General features: G+C 45.3%; 1 protein-coding gene across 1 annotated transcript; it reads left to right on the forward strand.

Annotated features, from left to right (window-relative positions):
* The first annotated feature begins 287 nt into the window (after positions 1-287).
* Positions 288-14,090, forward strand: LOC122424990 (histone-lysine N-methyltransferase PRDM9-like). The gene is made up of 11 exons (XM_043443265.1): positions 288-363; positions 770-886; positions 1,193-1,300; positions 5,489-5,538; positions 7,344-7,500; positions 8,332-8,433; positions 8,647-8,918; positions 9,781-9,848; positions 10,917-11,110; positions 12,805-12,960; positions 14,083-14,090. Exons 1-11 carry the CDS (start codon positions 288-290, stop codon positions 14,088-14,090), a joined length of 1,308 nt encoding a protein of 435 aa, XP_043299200.1.
* The last annotated feature ends 973 nt before the right edge of the window (positions 14,091-15,063 follow it).

Raw genomic sequence — 15,063 nt, forward strand, 5'->3', positions numbered from 1 at the left:
TCAGGAATCCTTCTGTCACCCACAGACACGTCCCTCCCAGTGCCTTTCCTTGGAGGGGCTGAATTGTAGGGGATCCAAAGAAACCAAATCTAGTTCACATTAGGCTGGTCTGTCATAGCTAGTCAGAATCCCTCCATTCCACCAATACCCTCACCCCGACTTTCTCCTCACCTTCCTTCCCTGGACACTCCACCCAAGGAAGACAAACCAGGCTCTGGACAGTGGTCTGGGCTGTCTCAGCACCTTCTTCTTCCACAGGCACCTTGGCCTTGAGCACTCCAATGGCCATGAGGCCGAACAGGTCTCAAGAGGAAAGCACTGAGGGAGATGCCGGGAGAACAGAGCGGAAGCCCACGGTGAGAGGTGGAGGTGGCAAAGCTGGGCTCTAAGCCAGCTCTATAGGAAGGACACGGCACTGGTCCCTGAAGGACCACAGACTGCTTGCCTGGGCAGCTGAGTGAACGTCTCTGTGACTGTACACAGGATGGGAATGCCTGGTCCTGTCTGAGATGGTGGGGTGGAGTGCGACAAAACAGGACACTAGATCCGTCAACTGCTTTGTGTCCAGGGAGAGTTAGGAAAATGTTCAGTGTTTGTTCAGTTAAGCAGGACAGAGTTGGGAACAAAAGTCTTCATCTCTGTCTCACAGAGACCATCCAGTAGCTTCAGGCTACTCCCTGTACCAAAGGTGGAGGAGAAGGCCCAGCTCTAAGGTCTGACTTAGATTAGTAAATCACTGATGAAATCTATTATTTTCCTTAGGCCAAAGATGCTTTCAAAGACATCTCTGTATACTTCTCCAAGGAAGAATGGGAAGAGATGGGAGAATGGGAAAAAATCCGTTATAGGAATATGAAAAGGAACTATGAAGTGCTGATTGCTATAGGTAACAGGAAGTGCTGGGTGCCTGTGAGCCTGGGAAACACGAAACAGGTCTTCACCCTCAGTGTTCACTTGGCCCGCTCTTAGGTGGCTTCATCTGCTCACAGTTCCCTTTTGTGTGGAGACTAACCTGGAGGAAATGTTTACAGTTTTGTACCAAAGGGAGGTTGACCCTGCAGTGCAGAGCTCACCTCTTGCCTTGTTCTAGATTCCCCCAGCCCATCCCACTGATTCCCTGACTTTGTGACACTTTCCATTGCTTCTGTGCTTTGTTCCTCCTTCTTAGGACAAATATTTTGCGTCTTTCCAGGTTTCAGAGCCACTCGACCGGCTTTCATGCATCACCGCAGGCAGGTCATCAAACCCCAGGTAGATGACAGTGAGGATTCTGATGAAGAATGGACACCAAGGCAGCAAGGTGAGGGGCCAGGAGGATTTAGAGGTGTCTTCCTGAAACCAGCCTGGGCTTAGATCTCAACTACATCTCAGCCATTAGCCAAGAAAACATAATTTTCAGCATTCCGAAGTGGTTGCGGACGAATATTGACATCAGCCTGAATGAAGATGAATGTATAGGTTTTCCAGTGTAATTCTCAAAAGTTTTATGTTTAAAATTTATCATTCTTTTTAAAAAGAATTATTTTTGCTAAACATTCTTAGTGAAAGGCAGTTAAAGAAACCTTAGAAATAAATTCACCAAACAAATTTAATACTAATCTCATAATTGGTTATTGGATTAAATCTCTTAGAAGAGGAAATGATTAACATATTATGTCAAGATACATTATTTATGTATGTATATAAAACAACACATGATCTCCTTACCCTAAGGTGAAATGAATTCTTTGTTTTAATTCTGGGAAAGGGTTTGAGAGAACTATTTATTCTCCCTGATCTTTCCCACATTTCACTGACCAGAAACAGCATCAGGTAAATAAAATGAAGTACACTCATTATAAAATAGAAGTGAGCAGCTCACTTCCTCTTCTACTGCTCAGACAGTTTAGACGAGTTAATCTTCCTAGACTGGAGAAAACAATTTAGATAGCTCTATGATTCTCCATCTATGGATTTCTGTTCTCCCAAATTTTTTTAAATTATTTATTTAGTTTTGGCTGCACTGTGTCTTCATGGCTGTGCATGGGCTTTCTCTGGTTGCGGTGAGTGGCTTCTCATTGCAGAGCACATGCAGGCTCAGTAGTTTGTGACACACAGGCTTAGTTGCCCCGCAGAAAGTGGAATCTTCCTGCACCAGCAATCGAACCTGTGCCCTCTGCATCGGCAGGCAGATTCTCATCCACTGTGCCACCAGGGAAGTCCCTCTATTCCCTTAGGTTATTAAAACTAGTGAAAGGGACATGAAAACAAACATTTGGTTGTCTGCAAAGGTTTTTACATGAAGAGACATTCTTCATAGGGAATATATATGTCACGGTTCACCATACCTCTGCACATCTTAATTTACCTTCTTAACATTTTCTGAGTATATGGTACACTCTTGCTAACTGTGTACACATTAGTGTTAGTGGCCATAGTGTTAATCACTCTGTTGTGTCCAACTCTTTGCATACCCATGGACTGTAGCCAGCCAGGCTCCTCTGTCCATGGGATTCTCCAGGCAAGAATACTGGAGTGGGTTGCCATTTCTTGAGCCAGGTGATCTTCCCAACCCAGGGATCAAACCTGCGTCTGTTGCATCTTCTGCATTGTAGGCAATTCTTTACCGCTGAGCCACCGGGGATATATATACACATTTCTGTACAACAAATCTGTAGAACTTTTCCATCTTGAGTGGCTGAAGCCCTAACCCACTGAGGAACAATTCTCCAATCCTTCCTCCTCATAGCCCTTGGCAACCATGATTATATTTTCTGTTTCCATGGATTTGATTAATTTAGATACCTCATAGAAGTGGAATCAGGCAATATTTGTCTTTTTTGGATTGGTTTGTTTCACTTAGCATATCAAGACCCATCCCTGATGTAGCATAGGACAGAATTCTTTTTTAAGGCTTAAAAACATTCCATTGTGTGCATGTGTATATAACAGATATATCTTATATATAATTTTTATCTGTTTATCCACCAATGAGCATTTAGATTGCTTCCACATCTTGCCAACTGGGAATAATGCTGCAATGACCATAGATGCACACACTATTTATTCAAGATCTTGCTTTCAATTTTTTATGGAAATATACTCTTGAGTTGGATTGCTAGATCATACAGCAGTTCTAATTTTCTGAGGAAACTCCATACTGTTTTCTATGAAGGTTGCAACATTTTACATTTCCAACAATAGTGTATAAGGGTTCCAATTTCTCCATATCCTTACCAAACTTGCTATTATCTTCTTATTCATATTGCCCATCAAAGAAGGTTTCAATTTGTATTTCCCTATTGATTAGTAATATTGATCATCTTTTCATATATTTGTTGGCCATTTGTGTATCTTCTTTGGAGAAATGTCTATTGAATTCCTTCTTCCATTGTGTTAGTCAGCTCAGACTGCCATAGCAAAACAGATTGCATTCCTTAAACCACAGAAATTTGTTTTCTTACAATGCTGGAGCATGGAAGTTTGATATCAGGGTGCCATCATGGTCAATCAGGTTCTCTTCCTGACTTATAGGTAGGCTTCATATTGGTGTATGCTTATTAACCCCTTATCAGATACCTATTTTACAAATATTTTCTACTGTCCTGTAGGTGGCCTTTTCACTCTGTTCACTGTGTCCTTTGTTGCACAGAGGTTTTAAGATTAATGTAATCTCATTTGTCTATTTTTACTTTGTTACTAAAACTTATACACTTGGTGCCATATCTAAGAAATCATTGCTGATTCAGTGTAGTGAAGCTTCACCCTTGTTTTCCTCTAAGAGTCTTATCAAGTCTTGCATTTAGGTCTTTAATCCATTCTGAGTTGATTTTTCTTCATGATGTAAGATGTTTGTTATTTTGCATATGGATATTTTGTTTCCCCAGCACCATTTGTTATAGGGATTAAACTTTCCCCGCTGTCTTGACACCCTGATGAAGATCATTAGACCATGTATCCAAGAGTGTATTTCTGTTTATTTCTGGCTGTCTATTCTGTTCCATTGATTGACATGTCTGTCTTTATGCCAACGGGCTTCCTCAGTGGCTCAGCAGGTGAAGAATCTGCCTTCAATGCAGGAGACACAGAAGATGCAGGTTCAATCCATGGGTTAAGAAGATCCCCTGGAGAAGGGCAACCCCATCCAGTATTCTTGCCTGAGAAATCCCCTGGACAGAGGAGCCTGGTGGGCTACAGTCCAAAAGGTCACAAAGAGTCAACATGACTGAGCGACTAAGCACACACTTTATGCCAAAACTACACTCTTTTGGTTCCTGTACCTTTGTAATATGTTCTGAAATCAGAGGCCTCCAGCTTTGCTGTTTTTTCTAAGATTGTTTTGCCTATTTGGGGTCCTCTGAGATTCAGTATTAACTGTAGGATGGACTTTCTGTACCAGAAAAAAATTCCACTGGGATTTTCATAGGAATTGCATTGAATGTTTAAATTGCTTTGGGTAGTATGAACAGTTTAATAATTTAAAGTCTCCAAATCCATAAACATGAGACACCTTTCTATTTACTTGTATCAGATTCCTTTCAGCAATACTTTGTAGTTTTCAATGTATAAGTCTTTCATATCCTTAAGTTTACTCCCAATTATTTCATTCTTTCTGATGCTATTATAAATAAGATTATTGGGACTTCTCTGGGGGTCCAGAGGCTAAGACTCCACACTCCCAATGCAGAGAAATTGGGTTCAGTCCCTGGTCAGGGAACTAGGTCCCACCTGCCGCAACAAAGGCCTGGCACAAATAAATAAATAAAAATAAATATTTTTTTAATTTAAATTTAGATCTTGACTATAGCTGTAGAAAAATAAAAAAGAATTAGGATTGTTTTCTTATTTCCCTTTTTGGAATGGTCATTGTTCATGCATGGAAAGATATTTGAATGTTGATTTTGTACCGTGCAACCTTCTGTGCAGGTTTTTTTTGTGAGTGGAATTTTAAAGATTTTTGTGTACATAAAGTCATGTCCTATGTGAACAGACATAATTTTACTTCTTTCTTTCCAAATGGAAGCCTTTTGTTTCCTTTTCTAACCTAATGCCCTGGCTAGGACTTCTAACATTATGGTGAATAGAAATGTTGAGAATGGGCACCCTTGCCTTTTTCCTGGATCTTAGAGAAGTTTTCAGCTTTTCACTGATGACTATGATGTTAGAGGTAGACTTTTCATATATGACCTTTATTATATTGCAGTCACACTTCCTTCTATTTCTACTTTGTTGAGTACTTTTGTCATGAAAGGCTAGTAAATTTATTAGATACTTTATGGACATCAGATGAGGCACAGATGAAGTTTCATATTTTTTTTTAATTTTGAGAAAATTATGTAATGCTCCCAGTGGAAACATAGGAGTTGATGATACAGAAATCATTTTCCATTCCTCCTTTGGTAATCCTTGTCCTTGTCACTCTCTGGCTCAGGATTATGTGTCCTTAATTAGAATGCCCAGAGTTTGGAAACATTTGCCAACCAAAACACTGATTCTCATCATTTTTTAGGTAAACCTTCTTCGATGGCCTTCAGAGTGGAGCACAGTAAACACCAGAAGGTGAGTATTTCCCAAATCCTGTTGCAAAAATGTCCTCATGAATCCAGTCACAGGTGAGAATAGGAGAAAACACAGAGATCCTGGAGACGGCTGCCTTCTTGTCCTGAATCTTTAGCACACTGTCTGATATCACCACCACCTTTATAGTTAGTAAGAACAACAGCCATAGTAGCCTGTTCTATTGTTACATTATTTTCACAATATTTCAGACTTTAAGCATTTTATGTGAATAAACTTACTTAAACCTTAAAACAATCCTACAGTACCTATAAGTAGGTATATAGCTATCACCATTATAGATCACAAAACTGAGGTTAAAAAAAAAAAAAAGACTGATTATATGCCCGAGATCACAGTATCACTCGTAGTGCAATCTAATCCAAAGCACTTTTTCTAAACTCCTTACAAAATGATTAAAACTTCCATAGTTGTATGAAGTTTATTCATACATCTTTATATCATCCATCTGAGAGATGTTTTCAACCTCAGTTCTTTTGTGCTATGCTAGGGAGGGATATGCTAAGGCATTTGACTAAGGGAAGCTTAAGGACAAGCTGGGCAGTTTGTAGAGTGCACTGTCCAAAATGAAGAAGCTTAAGGACATGCTGGGCAGTCTGTAAAGTGGACAGTCCAGGATGAAGAAGGTGACAGGATCCCTACCTCAGAGCCTCCCACTCCAATAAAAGGAAGCAACTCACAACCCTGACAAGCCTCAGGTTTATGACTGAAAAGCAACAAATAAGAAAAGAACTGAAGGACTTCACATAGATTACCCACTTTTGAGTAGAAACTCATCATCTGGGCATCATTTCAAATGCTCATTCTTGCAGGAGGGAGTAACAAGTCCTTCTCCTGAGCTCTGATTAGGCAACTCTCCTGTTTGGAATCATTTGTTTAGCCTACCCCTGTGTTGTGAGCTTTGAGAGCCTAGCCCATATCCATTAATTCTCAGAAGTCCAGGCCCAGCTCAAAGCCCCTGAGGGCCCCCTAAATATTTTGTGAATGAGTGACTCCACATTTAAACATTTATCTAGGAGTAGGAAGGTCAAAGAATGCTGAAGATAGTATCTGTGAGCTGGACTTCAAATATAGATGCAGTTGAAGTGATAAATTGATGGCAGGGATGTACACTCACATTCATACTACATTAAATAGCTCACACAACAATTTGTTGAAATGTTATGAAATTTCATGTCCACTGTAACATTAAGAATTAGCATGTATACCAATTTATGGATCAGGAAACTGAGGAGAACCAGCTAGTCATACAGCCTTGTTCTAGCAGAATTGATGAGACCAGCTACTTTAATTCCAAACATTGTCTCTAAGAGGACATGGCAACCTGCAACTTTGAACTCATTTTCTTTATTGTCTAAATGTGTTTCTGTCGATCGTCTTTTCTCTTCTCAGTCTCACTGTTTTGTCACCTTATTTTCCAGATGTGTTCTGTCCCCTCTGTAATTTTCCATACTTCCTCGTCCATCAAAGGGCCACTAATTAATAGAAAACCCCCTAGATTTCTCTATGAGCCCTTACCCTCTTCTTTCCCTGACCTCCAGCTATTCTCCCTGCCTTGCTCTCACTTTTATGCAGAAAGTTGAAGGGAAAGAACCTTTAAGATATGAATTCTAGTTTTTATTCACTACCCACTTAGGTCCTCATTTTACACTCCAGTGTTCAGGCCCCAACTCCACCAGGTATTTCCAAGAATTGTTGAAGTATTAACTAAAGTCATGCATGTGAAAACACTTCATAAAGTCCTAAAGAACTAAGGAAATGCATGTTGTCTTTTACTCACATGGAAGGGAATGTCCAGGGCACCATTAAGTAAGGAATCTAGTTTGAAGGAATTGCCGGGAGCAGCAAAATTGATGAAGACAAGTGGCTCCAAGCAGGCTCAGAAACTGGTGCCCCCTCCCAGAAAAGCAAGGACCCCTGGACAGCACCCCAGACAAAAAGTTGGTAAGAAAAATTTGGGGAGTTCTTCTAATTAGTTCCTCTAATCCCTGTAGAAAAACTAATAAGTATGGCCTAGGTGTGTGGCATGGACTTTGGGTAGGCAGGGGTTTAAGCTGGACTGATCTGAGACATGAAGTTAGCACTGGGGCCTTGGGAAAATCTTATACATTTTCTGAGGTCCTGATTGCTATCTGTAAAGTGAAGATAAGGATACATAATTCATACAGTGTTTGAAAGCCTTACATTAAATGCAAAAGTCTGATACCTACAAGTAGTTCAATAAATCCAGCTGTGATAATGGGAACCGAGCTTTGTTAGTGTTTATGCCCAGACCTCTGCTCAGTGCCTTACGTGTCATGTGCCTTTAACATATATTTTCTGAGTAGATGTGTCAGTGAACTATTTCCTAAGTAAGAAGGTTCAGAAGTTAAACCTACTAACAGGAAGTGCAGGACTCTATCATTGAACTGGGCATCTGTGGTCAGTGAGGAGCCTCAGTCTCCTGAACCTGTAGTTAATGGGAGAAGAAACAAAGTATAGAGAAGGGACTTCCTGGGGGTTAAGTGGTTAAGACTCCACGCTTCTACTGCAGGAGGTGTGGGTTCCATTCCTGGTCGGGGAACTAAGATCCCACAAGCCATGCAGTATGGCCAAGAAATAAATAATGTAACATTAAAACATAAAATTACAAAAGTAAAAGTTTGAAAAATACATGTAAACAAGTTTTAACAAAGTGTATAGATGGACAGGTAGGAGATCTCACACTTTCTGATAAAACAGGGACTAACTCCCCAGACCCCACCAGCCTTGCTTAGCTCCTGTTCTCCATCTTAGAACTCAGAAGAAAAGAGACTGGAATGAAGAGGTACAGTCTACGAGAAAGAAAGGGCCACGTGTACCAAGAGGTCATCGAGCCCCAGGATGACGACTACCTCTGTGAGTGACCCCACTGACCCACTCATGGAGAAGGGGCTATGAGGCCTTGGTCCAGTAACCTCACCTCACCATTTGGTCCCCCGGTCATCCCCTTCCTCTATGACTTGGGGTGCAGGATCGAGGCCAAATGCCATGAGTGCCCCAGTTCTTTCTGAAGGTCTTTACGACCAGCAACATCACTATACCTCCCCTCATCCCTGTTCTCACCTCCAGATTGTGAGGAGTGTCAGAACTTCTTCATCGACAGCTGTGCTGCCCATGGGCCCCCAACCTTTATAAAGGACTGTGCAGTGGAAAAGGGGCATGCCAACCGCTCAGCCCTCACTCTGCCCCCTGGGTTAAGCATCAGACTGTCGGGCATCCCTGACGCTGGGCTTGGAGTGTGGAACGAGTCGTCCGATCTGCCGCTGGGCCTGCACTTTGGCCCCTACGAGGGCCAGATCACAGACAATGAAGAGGCCGCCAACAGTGGATATGCCTGGCTGGTGAGAAGCACCCCTGTTTCCCTGTCCTCTGGCCTCTAATCGCTTGTGTGTGGTGGGGGGTACTTCACGTCTACATGCGAGGACGCAGATGGTGATAACAGTTGGCAATGACACAGTCAGCCCCGTGTACTGTGTGCACTGGGCGTGAACACAGGACTTCCATCTAAAGGTCAGAGGAGAGGTGGGAACACAATGTACAGACACTCAGGATCTCTATCTAAAGATCAGAGGGGAGGTGGGACCACAGTGTACAGACACTCAGGACCTCTATCTAAAGGTCAGAGGAGAGGTGGGATCACAGTGTACACACACAGGACCTCTATCTAAAGGTCAGAGGAGAGGTGGAAACACAGTGTACAGACACACAAGACCTCTATCTAAAGGTCAGAGGAGAGGTGGGACCACAGTGTACAGACACTCAGGACCTCTATCTGAAGGTCAGAGGAGAGGTGGGGACAGAGTGTACAGACACTCACGACCTCTATCTAAAGGTCAGAGGAGAGGTGGGAACACAGTGTACAGATACTCAGGACCTCTATCTAAAGATCAGAGGAGAGGTGGGAACAGCTTGGTACACACTCACAGGACTTCTATCTAAAGGTCAGAGGAAAGGTGGGAACACAGTGTACAGACACACAGAAGTGACTCCTCCCTTGTGGAGCCCTTGCCTTCAATGAACCAAGAGACTCAGACTTGGAATGATGAGTAAGGGGCTTACCGTGTGGTCCGACTGGCAGTTGAATCCATGCAGGCTGAAGAGCACCAATGACTACAGAGGGAAATAGCTCTTCTATTATTTCCTATGAAAAAAATAAATAAATAAAAGGAGAGAAAAGCTTGTAACTGTTTTTCTGACACTCAGATCACCAAAGGGAGAAACTGCTATGAGTATGTGGATGGAAAGGACACGTCTTGGGCCAACTGGATGAGGTGAGTGCAGTGAGTCTGCAGTGTGTAGACACTGATACTCCCTCAATCCCACACCCTTTCCTTCTCAACCCGGCTCCCTCAACAGCTTTCACATCTTCTTTGCTCTTTTCCCTCCATATCATGCTCTTTCATTTCAAAAGACACTAGAAAGAAGGAAATAAAAATATAGCATGTGCCGTCAAGATACAAGTCTATATGCTGAACAAAAGTGGGGGACTTGAAAACAACTTGAGGAGTCTAGATTCACCAGGGACACTTTAACTCACTTAATTGACACTTAACAAGCACTTTATGTTTCAGTTTAGACAGTGAACTTCATTACTGAAGCAGATCACACAAGCCATGTCCTTTTGGAGAACATACTGCAAACAGACATTAGCCAATTGATTTTAGGAGCAGTAACCTTATTTTTTCTATCTTTGAGTAACTGCACAGCGCCAGGATAACCTAACACAGGAGACCTTGACTCTATGTGGGCAACAACCTCCTCAGGCTTGGTTGCAGTGAGAAGTGGGCCCTGAGGCTCACAAGGAATGGGGGACAGGATGGCCCTGAGCAGGGCCGTTCTCTGAGGGCCTCTCCTTTCATCAGGGCAGGCAGACAGTGAACAAACTATTACTGTTCCGTGTCTCAAGCTATATCAGCGCTCTCTCCAAGTTTCCATGGGAGGGGGTGGGCAAGCGAATAGGACCCTGGATACATGTGGGGAGATGGGAGAAAGCCTCGGGAGAGAAGGCAGGCTGGGGTGAGTGCTGAGGGCTGTGTGATAGCAAAGGAGCACCAAGTCCTGTGGATGAAAGAGAACTTAATTCGGAGTTTAGAGGAGCTGGAGGTCACCAGCCTCACGGACAGTCCAGGTGGAGATGAGTCTGGAACTGGGCTCCGGAAAATGGCTAATTAGGTAAGGAGAGAAAAGCATGGGAATTCACATGGCCTGGTCAAAAGTGTGAACAGAAGGTCTACATGAGGGGCGGCCTCAGAGGTGGAAGGCAAGGAGCTGGGCATGGTCGGAGAGTGGAGGGCACTCATCACCTGAGGTTTCTTTCCCTTTCCCTGCCTCGCCCCCAGGTATGTGAACTGTGCCCGGGACAACGAGGAGCAGAACCTGGTGGCCTTCCAGTATCACAGGCAGATCTTCTACCGAACCTGCCAGGTGGTCAGGCCGGGCTGTGAGCTGCTGGTCTGGTACGGGGATGAGTATGGTCAGGACCTTGGCATCAAGCGGAACAGCAGGGGGAAGAGTGAGCTCGCGACCGGGAGAGGTGAGTGTCACCCCTCTTCCAGCACCCGACCCCATCCTGGGAGCCTCCGTGGTCCGATTTCGAAGCAGAGTACAATCCAGTCCAAAGTCAGTAGAGTTGCGATTAAAATGCCTCAGAATTTGATTCTTTTCATATGATTGTTAGGGGAAAAAAATTTATATTAAAAATGTTAGTTCTAATTTTTAATATTTCATGCAAAAAATAATATGTAACATCACCTTCTGCTGAAAGGCTTAGAAGCAAAAAGCAAGTTTTCTAGCACCTACCAGCTCTCTCCCCTTTACCTGTTTCCTCCTCATTTCCTCCCATTTCTAAGCGACTTGTGTACAGCGATTTGCATTCAGTTACTGTTCCAAGTTGTTGTCATGTGAGTTCATGCTCTGTGCCAGACAGGGCCCCATGCACCAAAACAGACAGAACCACTGCCCTGGGGCAGCATGGGCTTCATACCAGACAGGGGCTGGTGCTCTGAGGAAAACCAGCACAGGGAGCGTGCCTCGGGTCAGCATGAGCAGAGGGTGGGGTGTGGTGGAGGATGCTGGGGCAGGGTCTCTGCAGAGGTAAAACCTGTGGGAAGGATTCCAGGCAGAGGAGCAGCCAGTGCCACAGCCCCAGGGCCGGGAAGAGAGGCCATGCCAGGGGTCGCGGGAGGAAGCACAGAGGGAGAGGAAGGAGGCTGGACGGGACACAGAAGCCCCAGGGCCTGTGTCCACGTGCAGGCCCCAGGGGTCCTCCTGGGTGACACAGAACAACCGTGCAGCTTTCAGCTGCAAGCAGCATGTTCTCTGTTCTGTGATACTTTGGTTCATTTTTGGGGAAGAGACAGCAGCAGGGAGTCCCCTCAGAGGTCAGTTCATTGCCAGACATGAGGGGAGAGTGGGCTGGCTGAAGATGCTTGGGAGTGAGGGTGTGAAGAGTCTGGCTGGAGGTGTATTTTTAAACAGGGCTTCCTAGTGCATGTTAAATGGACTAAGACTGAATCAAAGAAATGAGGATGAAAGAAATCAAAGAAATACGAATACTGGTGAGGCTTGAGAAAGGACATGCCTTTATTTTATGATTAATGGAAAACTGAGAGTGGAGCAATTTGTGAACCAGTTTGGGCAGCAGGAGCCAGAGACCTGTAGTCAGTGGGACCTGGGCCGCTCGGTCTCGCCCAGTCTGAAACCCACTTCCTGCAGAGATTGGCACAAAGGCTGCTCTTTGAACAAGGAGCCATAAATTCAGCTTTACTCACATCTGCTCTACCCACCCCCTGTGCTGCCTCCCATATGCAGAGAGCTCCAGGCCAGGTGCCCCTAACTTAATAGACCCTTTCTCCTCACAGGGAGCCACTCAGGAGATTCCACCTAAGTCATCAGGTCTTATCTCTCAGTAGGGTAAATACCTGTGGCCACTGTGATGTGACTTTTCCGATAATTACATGTAGGGAAAGTCCCTGCAGATCCACCTCTATCAGGAGAGACGCTGCCTCTGATGCTGCTGGAAGGTCCCTATCTGGGTGATATGTAGAAAAGGCCCGTGACACAAGCTTCCTGGATTTCTGTAGATGTAGAGAATAAGAGTGGAATGGAAAAGTGGACTGTAAAGACACTTGATGGGAGACAAATCGTGCACTGTCAACACTTAGATGATTAGTGGGGCAGGCCTGACCATGGCAAACCAGCTACCTGACCAAAAGCTTCCTCTTTCAGCAGAACCAAAGCCCAAGATCCACCCATGTGCCTCCTGCTCTCTGGCCTTCTCCAGTCAGAAATTCCTCAGCCAACACACCCAACGCAGTCACCCCTCTCAGACCCTCCTGAGACCATCTGAAAGAGATCTCCTCCAACCGGAGGATCCCTGCCCAGGCAATCAAAATCAGCAGCAGCGATATTCAGATCCACACAGCCCGAGCGACAAACCTGAGGGTCACGAGGCCAAGAACAGGCCCCAATATTTGCTGAAAAGCATAAGGAAGATTTCAAGGGCCTCTGCCTACTCACCCGGAGAACAAATGGGGGGTTCTGGGGTGCATGAGAGAATGAAAGACGAGCCCAGCACAAGCCAGAAACTGAATCCAGAGGACACAGGCCCATTGCTCACGGGGGCAGGGGTCTCAGGGATTATGAGAGTCACGTATGGAGAGTGTGGGCAAGGCTCCAAGGACAGGTCAAGTCTCAGCACACACGAGAGGACCAGCCCTATGTTTGTGGGGAGTGTGGGCAGGTCAAGTCTCAGCACACACGAGAGGACACACACAGGGGAGAAGCCCTATGTTTGTGGGGAGTGTGGGCGAAGCTTCCGTCAGAAGTCAAGCCCTCATCAGACACCAGAGGACACACACAGGGGAGAAGCCCTATGTTTGCGGGGAGTGTGGGCGAAGCTTCAGTCGGAATTCCCTCCTCATCAGACACCAGAGGACACACACAGGGGAGAAGCCCTATGTTTGCGGGGAGTGTGGGCGAACCTTCAGGCAGAAGTCAGCCCTCATCAGACACCAGAGGACACACACAGGGGAGAAGCCCTATGTTTGCAGGGAGTGTGGGCGAAGCTTCAGTCAGAAGACCCATCTCATCTCACACAAGAGGACACACACAGGGGAGAAGCCCTATGTTTGCGGGGAGTGTGGAAGAAGCTTCAGTCACAAGTCCGTCCTCATCACCCACCAGAGGACACACACAGGGGAGAAGCCCTATGTTTGTGGGGAGTGTGGGCGTAGCTTCAGTCGGAATTCCCTCCTCATCAGACACCAGAGGACACACACAGGGGAGAAGCCCTATGTTTGTGGGGAGTGTGGGCAAAGCTTCAGTCAGAAGACCCATCTCATCAGACACCAGAGGACACACACAGGGTAGAAGCCCTATGTTTGCAGGGAGTGTGAGTCATGACCAAAGTACCACACCTTAGCCACAGGAGGATTACTGCAGCCACCCCATGCCTCAGCTCTAAGGGGGCCTCAGAGGAGGCCTGTGACCCGTTACTGTCCCCAGGAATATGAGGAGAGACTTTCCAGGTGGTCCAGTTGCCAAGACTCCAATGCAGAGACCCACGTTCAATACCTGATTGGGGAACTAGCTCCCATAGGCTGCTACTAAGACACAGCACAGCCGAATAAATAAATATATGATAAATATTTTAAAGAAAGAGTGTGATAAGCACAGAATTACTTGTTAAATAGACCTTCCACTTTCGTGACAGGAGAGGCGGTAGATAAACAGCAGAGGGTTTCTTAAGTGTTCTGGAGATGTTCATGCCAATTGCCTTTGTGGTTTTTTAGTACTCCTCTTCTAATAAATTTTGTCTCCAAACAAATCTGAAGCCCAGACTATGTACTCATTCCACCCTTATCACTGACAGTAGTGGGGTCCAGTCGTAGCTGAACCCCTGGGAAGGCATAATTCTGGAGCCAAGTCCGTTAGGTCACTGGACATTCAGTTCCTGGGTCCAGGGAGAGGAATCTAGGGTTTGAGACAGACTCACCAGAGAAGGGATTCCCTGGCCTCCTAAGAAGTGGGGCCTCTCCTCCTTATAGACCCCGACTCTCCTTTGGCCTCTCCTCGTTGCCCTCTGGTTCCCTCTGACTTCTGTAGACTCAAAGGTGAAGGCCACGTGCACGTATGTGTTTGTGCGCGCCTGTCTCAGCATGTGCCATCTGGTCTCTGCCGCTCCCTCAGGGTCATCACAGCATCTGGGCTCCAGATTCGACCACAGGGGTCCAGTTCTCAGCCCTGCCCTCAGCAGCTGTGTGAGCTGGGGCAAGATGCTCAACCTCTCTGTGTCTCTAATCTCATCTGTGATACAAGGTGGGAGCACCAGCATTTTGGTCTGATGCGTAAGCACAGGCGGAATCTGCCAGAGGCTGGCTGAGAACGCAAGCCCCACCATTGGTGTCCTTTGTGGGGTTTTTTTTTACTCTTTTTTAATTTTTTAATAAAAGGATAATTGCTTTACAGAATTTGTTTTCTGCATGT

This window comes from Cervus canadensis, chromosome 22 (assembly GCF_019320065.1).
Source record: "Cervus canadensis isolate Bull #8, Minnesota chromosome 22, ASM1932006v1, whole genome shotgun sequence".
Lineage (NCBI taxonomy): Eukaryota > Metazoa > Chordata > Mammalia > Artiodactyla > Cervidae > Cervus > Cervus canadensis.